This window comes from Thalassophryne amazonica, chromosome 15 (genome assembly GCF_902500255.1).
Source record: "Thalassophryne amazonica chromosome 15, fThaAma1.1, whole genome shotgun sequence".
Taxonomy (NCBI): domain Eukaryota; kingdom Metazoa; phylum Chordata; class Actinopteri; order Batrachoidiformes; family Batrachoididae; genus Thalassophryne; species Thalassophryne amazonica.
The window spans coordinates 19,059,183-19,069,002 of NC_047117.1; the positions used below are offsets into that span (position 1 = coordinate 19,059,183).

Below are 9,820 nucleotides of genomic sequence, written 5' to 3' on the forward strand. Positions count from 1 at the left end.
TACTTTACACTCCGGTGGGGGTGGACATTACGTGGCATGTGCAGGTCATACCAGCAGGCATACCATGCCAGATCTATCTTGAGGTTCCCTCGTATCTGCTCACATCGTTTCGGATCCTGTTGTGACGCCATCAGAATAAATAAATAAAGACATGCAGGTTTGGTGAATGAGTTTGTCTGTCTGTGTGTCAGTCCTGTGATCGACTGGCAGCCTGTCCAGGGTGTACTCTATCTCTCATCCAATATCTACTGGGATAGCCTCCAGCGCCCCCATGACTCTTAACAGAACTGCAACTGACAAACAAATGAAATGTTTTTAAGGTTTCTTAAAAAGCATTTCATTTGTAAGAAAACAAGCTGAACAGAACCTGAGCTTGCAACAGGAGCCAATGCTTTTTGATAAAAATACAATTATAAGGCGCCTCAAATATGCAAGACTTGTTTGCTGAGTGTAGATTCATACTTATCTACACTGTCAGTCAGTCATCCTGACTCATTTCGCTGTCAACGCTGAGATACAACATTTCACAACAAAGTCATGGTGAAAAATTTTGAGGGCTCAATCAAGAAGAGCAACACTGAAAAGAGGAAGTTTGTGGTTTTTATTCAAACAGTAGCTACGGACGTCAAAACTGCTTCAGCAAAAAGGCACAGATGTCAACATGCAATCCAAAGCAGAGTCACTTTCAAAGTTCTCCTTTAAAGCTACAGTATGTATGATTTAGTATCATCTAGTGGTGAGGGTAGAGAGGGCACATGCCTTCACCATGATTTTGTTTCCCTTCATGTTTATGCTTCTTTGGCGACAAGGATTAATGCTCCTCTTGCCTTCTGTTGTGATATGGAATATGTATGACTTCCACAAAAACAGAGGTTCCCAAACCTGTTAACCTGTAACCAGTAAACAGTCTACAGGGGAGCAAACGGTGATTCCATTTCTTTGTTTCTTCAGTCTTCCAGCCATGTTGCTAAGTGCAAAAGATGGTGTACGTATGTCTCTTTTGGGCTACTGTATCAACAAGGTGCTACAACATGGTGGCTTCCATGAGGGGGCCCACTCCCATGTAGGTATGAAAGGTTCTTTCTCATCTTCCAAATACATTATTTCATTTTTGTGGGTAATTTATACACACAAAAACATTTGGTTAGGAGTGCCATATTCCATTTCTGGAATTAAATACCTCTAAATTCCAGACATTGTAGCATTACTTTGGTGTAGCGTGAAGTAAAACATTGGGTGAGTTTAAGTGCTTGTTGTGCACTGGTATGACACGTATGTTTCACTGCTCCTTCTTCACTTCCTGTGTTATCATGAATTTCTTGTACTGACTGTCCGTTTGCAGCAGCTTGTCCCACCAGGTGAAGGTGGAAGCATAGTTCCCAACAAAGTTCAGGTGGTGGAAGTCATGAAAGCGGGAGCCAGCGTAGAATGGGATCAGGTGGAGTGGGTTCAGGGGTATGTCGTAACCGCTGATAAAGAAAGAGGGAAAAAAGCAAACAAAAAAAAAAGGTAAATCTGCCTGTTTCCCATCTGTGTGTTATATATATATATATACATACATACACACACACGCACACACACACACACACACACAACCAGAATGAAGTTGGGACATTGTGTAAAATGTAAATAAAAGCAGAATACAATGATTTGCAAATCCTCTTCAACCTATTTTCAATTGAATACAAAGACAAGATATTTAATGTTCAAACTGATAAACTTCATCATCGACAGTCCATAATATAATCAGAAGATTCAGGGAATCTGGAGAACTTTCTACACGTAAGCGGCAAGGCCGAAAACCAACATTGAATGCCCGTGACCTTTGATCCCTCAGGCGGCACTGCATTAAAAACTGACATCATTGTGTAAAAGATCTTACCGCGTGGGTGGAGGAACACTTCAGAAAACCATTGTCAGTTAACACAGTTCGTCACTACATCTACAAGTGTTGTGTGGGCCGCCAGAAGAGGAGGTACTGCTGGCCCACCACCAGAGGGCGCCCTGCCTGAAGTGCGGGCTTCAGGCACGAGAGGGTGCTGCCGCCACGGACACAGCCGGGGGTGACAGCTGTCACTCATTATCTCTTGACAGCTGTCACCCATCTACTCTACAGCATCTCACTCCATAAAGACCAGACGTCATCTCCACCTCGTTGCCGAGATATCGTACTTCTATGGAGGTAACTTTCTCTGCCTGAATTAATTGATTCCAAGAGCTATTGTTTTGCAGCTGTCAACCAGAGGACCGGCGTGGGTCGCGACTGTTTCGTCCTACGTCCGTCAGATAAGTGGTTAAACAGACGCTGCACGAGTGTGTGTTAGAGGTGGAGGTGGCATTCCCACCGTTGTTGTTACGGGGTGTACACACACCCACACTTGACTGTCTTTGTTCTTCGCCAGCAGTACCAGATCTGACAGTCGGGGACGGTGATCACCTGGGAATTCGGGACTTGGTGGCTCCAGTATTCACCAGGTTCGGTGGCGGCAGAAATCGTGTGGTTCCGGCTCTTCTCAGGACAGACGTCTTCTATCCTCGAGCCTGCACACACGTCACCTTTGTGGATTGACTGTTATCAGATTCTGAGATTGTCTGTGTATTCGTTGTGCACCTTCACATTAAATTGTTACTTTTTGGCTCATCTATTGTCCGTTCATTTGCGCCCCCTGTTGTGGGTCCGTGTCACTACACTTTCACAACAACAAGTGCAAGTTAAAACTCTACCGTGTAAAGCGAAAGCCAAACATCAACAACATCCAGAAACGCCGCTGCCTTCTTTGGGCCCGAGCTCATTTGAAATGGACAGACACGAAGTGGAAAAGTGTGCTGTGGTCTGATGAGTTCACGTTTCAAATTGTTTTTGGAAATCATGGACGTCATGTCATCTGGACAAAAGAGGAAAAAGACCAGCAAGACAATGCGAAGCCACGATCTGCACGTGTTACAACAGTGTGGCTTCATAGTAAAAGAGTGCGGGCACTAGACTGACCTGCCTGCAGTCCAGACCTGTCACCCACTGAAAATGTGCAGCGCATTATGAAGCGCAAAATACGACAACAGAGACCCCGGACTGTTGAACAACTTTCCCATTCTTGCTTGATGCACAAGCAAGAATGGGAAAGAATTCCATCTACAAAGCTTCAACACTTAGTGTCCTCAGTTCCAAAACGCTTATTGAGTGTTGTTAGAAGGAAAGGTGATGTAACACAGTGGTAAACATACCAATGTCCCAGCTTTTTTGAAACGTGCTGCAGGCATCCATTTCAAAATGAGCAAATATTTGCACAAAAACAATAAAGTTTATCAGTTTGAACATTAAATATCTTGTGTTTGTGGTGTATTCAATTGAATATAGGTTGAAGAGGATTTACAAATCACTGTATTCTGTTTTTATTTATATTTTACACAATGCCCTAACTTCATTGGAATTGGGGTTGTTTGTGTGTGTGTATATATATATATATATATATATATATACACACACACACACACACACACACACACACACACACACACACACACACACACACAGAAAGAGTACTGTGCAAACGTTTTAGGCATCCCAGAGTTATCATAAAAGTAGCATTTGATGCCTTTCCCTGACAACCCCTTTTTTGTAGGCATGCCAACACAAAATCTGGTCCAACAAAAGTGAATATCTACATATTAATAGCAAAGTGGCCTCTGTGTGCGTAAGGCTGATCACAGAGAAGTGGGAGCGGTGACATTTGCCATTTGGCATGCTTATGTAATTTGGGTCAAGGATGAATGGCGCAAAAACAGAAAGTTGATAGGACTAATATTTTTGGAGAAATTGGGGATATTATGTACCGACACTGAACAATGGACACTGATATCACCATTAATCAGTCCCTCGTAACCAGACAATCTCTGAACAAAAGAAAAAGCTCAATCTTGCCAATTGTACACGTAAATAGAATCAAATTTTCATACTGATTATCATTAAAGTTGAAATTCATCACACATTTCATTTATTTATGAATATTTATCAGGTTTTCATCATTTTTAGGGCTTTTATGATGCATTAAATGCACCTAAAGGATTTGTACAGTGCTAATTTATATATATATATCGTATATGTATACTTGTATTAGCTGTTCCCATATTGTTTGGGGATTTGCTATGCATCTGCATGTTAATTTGTCACAGATTTTACACCTGGTGCCATTCTTAATGGTAGCACTGAACCAGAAAGTTTGGGAGAAAAGTGTACTAAACAATGCAGAATGTGAATATGGAATGTGACGAATTGAGGCACATTCACACCATAGTTTGTGTAAAAGTTTTAAGTCAATCAAAGCAATATATTTGATTTGTGCGTTCAAATCAAATGAACACACAAATGGAGACTTTGAACAATGGGGTTAAAAGTTTAAAACTGGCAGTGTGGTTCTGACATCATCATGCAAAATTATCAGTGTACTATTTGCATTATGACTTTTGTGTTCATTTCAAATATTGTATACAGCAACAATTCTTTCTTTTTCAGCCTACAAAGTTGCTAACTAAATACAGTATGCTGCTCTCCGAGGACATCTACTGGCAAAGTCAAACATAAATGCGAATCATGAAAAAACCCCGTCACAAAAATTTGAATCATTTTGTGATGGGAGCACGGGGAAAAAAAACAAAACGTGAGACTGGGCTGGAATTTGTACTTTTTATACAAGCAGCAGTGACCTTGGTCGGCACCAGATCTACACTTTGGAAATTAAAGAAGCCAGATAATCAACAAGGACATTACAAGCTAAGTGTAACTTCAAACCGCACATATGTCAAGAGCAGAGGTGCACAAATTGTTTGCTTTGAAAGGCCATAAATTAATGACCAACAAAAAAATATTGATGCAGTGTAAATTACAAGCACACAATTACAGTACAATCAAATGCTATATTTTATAGAAAATGATGATTCAAAATCTGAAATAAAGTTTCAAAACAGAACATACACTAGAGCTTAACGTGCTTAACAGAAATTTATTCAATTGCAGAGAATGTCTCAATTCGGCCAACAGCCCAGGAATTGTGTTGGCAGCAATGACATTTCATCATAATTGATTCAACAGTTTTTGATTAGTCCCTCCAACATTCCAAAAGGTGTAATCTTCTTATCAGAGGTAAAAACAAGCAAAGCCATTTATGAGATATTAGCTCACAGGCTACACCTGCAAAGAGCAAAGCTGAGGGTTGTGATGGACAAAACAATTCACAGAAAGTATGTGTAAGTGTTCTGCATGTTCTACCTGTGGACATCAACGGTCTCTAGCAGACGGAAGGACACCCAGGCCCACAGGAAGAAAACATGGTTACAGAAGATCAGAATAGCGATGAAGAAGCCAGCGCCCAGGATGATGGTCTCAGCGGGGTGGGCGTATTCTGCTTGCATCCCAAACGGAGCCTGAGAGGCAGCAGAGGGAGTGATTTGTAGCTCAAATTTTAACCAGATTTAATGTAAAGAGATTAACTGCAGAGTTGATTCCATGTGCACGTTACGCACAGTGAATTCGTGGTGAACCTTATGGATATATCTGTAGATCCTGCGGTGGTGTAGCAGACGGTGGAGAAAGTAGTGCCAGGTGTCTTCAACAACAGCACAACCTAAGCACTGAGCCAGGAGGTACGGCCTGAAGAGGAGGAGGAGGAATTTAGGAAAGCACAAAGACTTATCCAACTGGATCCAAGTGAAAGATGCAAGACATTATTAGATCATTTATTCCAAAAGAGTTGTTTTAAGGCAAGAAAGTCAACCAAAAAATAAAAAATAACAAACTAATTTAATTATTTGGAAAAAGTAAAAAACACATAACATTATTACACAATGATCACTAAAGTAAGACTTGAAAATTCATACATCCATCAAGGGTCAACTGGGTTTTTGTTTGCTGCTTTTTAATGTTCAGGATGTGATTTATTTTAATTTCATTCTATTAATTTTTAGAACATCTAAAAAATTCAAATGGTTTGCTGTTACTGCCAGTGGTCCCAAAAACAGATTTTTCAACTGGATGAAGTCTTGAAAAGGATCCCCAAAACAAATTTATTAATTAATTAATTAAAAAAAAAAATGTCCTCATCACAAATTGAAACACTGTTATTCAAATGTAAAGTTTTCCAGTTCTGACAATTTTTGCAGACCTGTTATGGACATAAAGGAAGGGGTAATTTTATCTGGGTCAAAGGTCAGAACAGGGGTTTATGGTCATTTTAGACAAAATATTTAACTGGCTCAAATAAAACCTTTGGGGTCAGAGTAATTTAAGACCAAGATCCACTCGCCAGGCTCAGTTGTTATTGTGATATAGTGAAGAATGAATTGGATCACATAAAAATTTGTGGTCAATGAGTTATTTAAAACTGAGATTCACTCTCTAGCCTCAGTAGTCAGACCTATAGTGTAGTACAATTTCTGCTGTCCAACTATTAAACAATTGTGCCTCCAATGAGGGAATTTTTTTTTAATTGGCGCTGGCACCAGGGTGCTGTTCCACTGACCAGCGTGGCATGGAGTCCCAGTCATAGGGAATGTTGTAGTATTCAGTGAAGTAGTATGTCCCACAAATCAAAGGCAGCTGGATGCAGAAATGGTTGAAGAGCAACATTTTGAAACATCTCCACTGCTTCTCCCACGTCTCTGGTTTGTCCTGCACAATGTGCACACACACAAACACACTCACAGCCTTATTTAGACAATTCCGCCTCTAATATAAGAGCCAAAATCATTTCAGGACACATACCTTTTGGATCTTGTACTTCTGCATAAAGGGTATGAACTGGAAAAGGAATCCAGGCAGGCAAAAGAGGAAATAAACAAACTCGTGGACAATGAGGGACCCCCATGTGGCGATTTGGAACTTTGTGTAGTTGTCCAGCATGTAGTTCCAGGCGTGTTTTATTGATGGCTGAAATGGGTTTTCTGGCAACATTGCATCCACATATTCTACAGCAAGGTAGGCGGAGCTCAAGATGTCTACAGTGTCATTCACCTCCATGATGTACAACAAAATCACTGCAGATTTGACTGCAAAACAACATGTGACGCAGTATTAAATATGATAAAGGTTTCAAAAATTAGAAAATAATCAAGGGTGAATTTTCAAATATTAATAAATTAATTATACCTTCAGACTGATAAAGTAAAATGTCCATAACTTTGATCATTTATGGATGGTTGAAGCCATTTAATTACTAAGAAAAAGCTACAAATAATGTTTGACTCCAGCTTATCAAATGTGATATTTCACTAAGCATTGGGCTTGAGACCAAAGGATCGTCAGTTCAAACCCCAGCCTGACTGGAAAATTACTAAGGGCCCTTGGGCAAGGTCCTTAATCCCGTAGTTGCTCCCGGTGTGTAGTGAGCGCCTTGCCCAGCAGCGCCCTAACATTGGTGTGTGAATGTGAGGCATCATTGTAAAATGTTTTGAGCTTCTGATCCAGATGGAAAAGCGCTATGTAAATGCAGTCAATTTAATTCATGTCACTGTAAATTACATAGTTCAGCCACATAAGCATGCAAGTCTTTCAGTGTTGCCAAGTTTGTCTTATTGGTTTCCACTATTCTTTGCATGCCACTGTGATCACGTACAGAGGCAAAATTAGGCTACACACACAGTGTCACTGTTGAAAAAAATACTTACGGACCTGACTCTGTCTCTCTATCACTGTGCATGTGTGTGTGAGAGAGACATGTGTGTGTAAAGGTTTTAGACACGCAAGAATTTTGACAGATTTATTGATTCTTTTTTCATCAACAGGACAGCTGAAAATAAAATATGAAATGTCAAACATTGTCATTCAAGTAAAAATAAATTGTTTTTTTAATCACAACCCAAATAAAATAAATAGCCTGTTATATGCCACTCAATATCATAATAAACGTAAAAGCTGAATAATTGAACCCCATTTGTCTCATAAACGCCAGGAGACCATCTGAAAGAAATCTGTTCTTTTAAGACATTATACACACAGTTAATACAATTAGATAAATAGCAGGTTTTTATTATTTTCTCCTTTATTTCTCTTGTTTTGTATATCGCCTTCTGTTTTGAGAACTTTATACTCACGACTTTAATATTAGCACTTTGGACAAAAGGTGCATTTTTAAATAAATATGCGGGGAAAATGCAGCTCTGAATCATCCAAATTCTTTTTAAAGCTTCTTGTATCTGTAGGAACAAATAACATGACATCTGTAAAAGAACAGAACTGTGGTTGTCCCTCAACATTTTAACCGCTCCAAGTGTGTGTAAATCTCTCTAATAAGTGAATTGAATTGAATTGAAAACTTTATTTCAGACTCAGGTCCATAGATAGCACAAAACACGTACAATACAAAAATATACCGTATAAATCAATAAAAAAATAAAGTAAAAATCAGGTTATGTGCAAACATTTCAGCCAGTGCTCCCTCAGGCTAGATGTATAGCGAGAGCAGCTCAGGATGAGATTTACAAGAGCCAAAATAATACTATTCCCAGATTCCTCCAGTCTATTCATAAATTTAAACATTAAATGTCTTATGAGTGCATGAAATGTGCTCACTCCTGCAGTGACAAACATCTGGATGGCACTGCCCCCTCTGGGTATTTTCAAAAGGATGCGCATAGCATCATTGTAACACAACTCGCAGCCTGTGAATGCTAGATTTCTTGTAGTTTGACCATAAATGGGCACAGTAACGCGGTGTACAGTACGCCTTAAACAGGGCTACTTCACCTGTGGTGAACAGAAGCTGAACTTGCGTCCAATGGTGTTTGCCTGGGCATATAATTTACAGCATTGTCTGTATATATCGTTATCATCTTTTAATCCATCATTTATAAAATGTCCAAGGTATTTAGTCTTGCTATATACTTCAAGAACATTGCCAGTCAGTATAAAAGCAGGAAAATTGAATTTGAATTTTTTTGTCCTGCTTGGTTCTTTTAGCACTCTTGCTAGCATTGTATTTAATGTCATGCATTAGCCCAAACTCAGTGCAGCTATAATAACAACTTTGCGTTTTAAAAAGACAACTTTCACTGCAGACAAATAGCAAATTCTCACCTTTCTGCGGTTGCTCCGGACTACCTGGGCGACAGAGCGTGCCCAGGAAAGTGTACCCATGTCCCACAATCTGATTGGTCAAGAACAGAGGAGGCGGCCGTCGAGTTCACCGAGCGAACACTGTGATTGGTCCGAAGTATGGAGCGACGATAGTGAGACTGAGGGTTTCAACACTAATGACCAATCAAAAGCGACCTAGCCGTAGCGGCGCTACAGCCTGAATAGATGGGGCGACACCAAAGAGTTTGAGTTTGGGTTGGACTAATAGAGTCCGCACTCCCACTAAACGAAGTTCCAGGTGTTGTACGAAAGTTGGTTCCCCTGAAAAAAATCTGTTTCCCCAGTGTCGGGAGCGCGCGCAGAGAGGCGGTTTCCACAGTCTGCATATAATTTCTGATCGGTAAATGATAACACGTAATCATTTATTGTGTCAACGTTCTTATTTCATCTTTGAACCTACTGTTTCCAGTATAAAAAATAAAACATGTTCTTGTTTTTGACGCGTTTCGGGTCTTTTTTTTTCTGTTCCTACTTGAGTCACGTTCAACCGACATATAAAGTCACACAAACACTGTCCACTCTAAGTAATTCAGTGGCTTTGCATTTTAAGAAACAGCAACACTGCCTTAATAAAATCTCTAAAACACATTCATTTGATTGAGCTGGATTCACCAAACGTAATGGCTGCTAACTGTTAGCAAGTTTGTCATTGAAATAAATTAGGATTTGGTTAACAAATGAGATTTTTGAAATATC

The 9,820-nt window shown here is 39.8% G+C and overlaps 1 protein-coding gene across 2 annotated transcripts; it reads right to left on the minus strand.

Moving 5' to 3' along the window:
• Positions 1-1,189: 1,189 nt before the first annotated feature.
• On the minus strand, positions 1,190-9,137 carry msmo1 (methylsterol monooxygenase 1). Of its 2 annotated transcripts, none has more exons than XM_034188943.1 (6): positions 9,065-9,137; positions 6,755-7,038; positions 6,513-6,661; positions 5,518-5,644; positions 5,264-5,418; positions 1,190-1,469 (listed from the first exon to the last, which is right to left on the minus strand). In XM_034188943.1, exons 2-6 carry the CDS (start codon positions 7,007-7,009, stop codon positions 1,280-1,282), a joined length of 876 nt encoding a protein of 291 aa, XP_034044834.1. In that variant the 5' UTR covers positions 7,010-7,038; positions 9,065-9,137; the 3' UTR covers positions 1,190-1,279. The 2 variants fall into 2 exon arrangements, with proteins under 2 accessions (XP_034044834.1, XP_034044835.1); XM_034188944.1 differs by having other exon boundaries at positions 6,755-7,026; positions 9,065-9,114.
• Between the last annotated feature and the right edge of the window lie 683 nt (positions 9,138-9,820).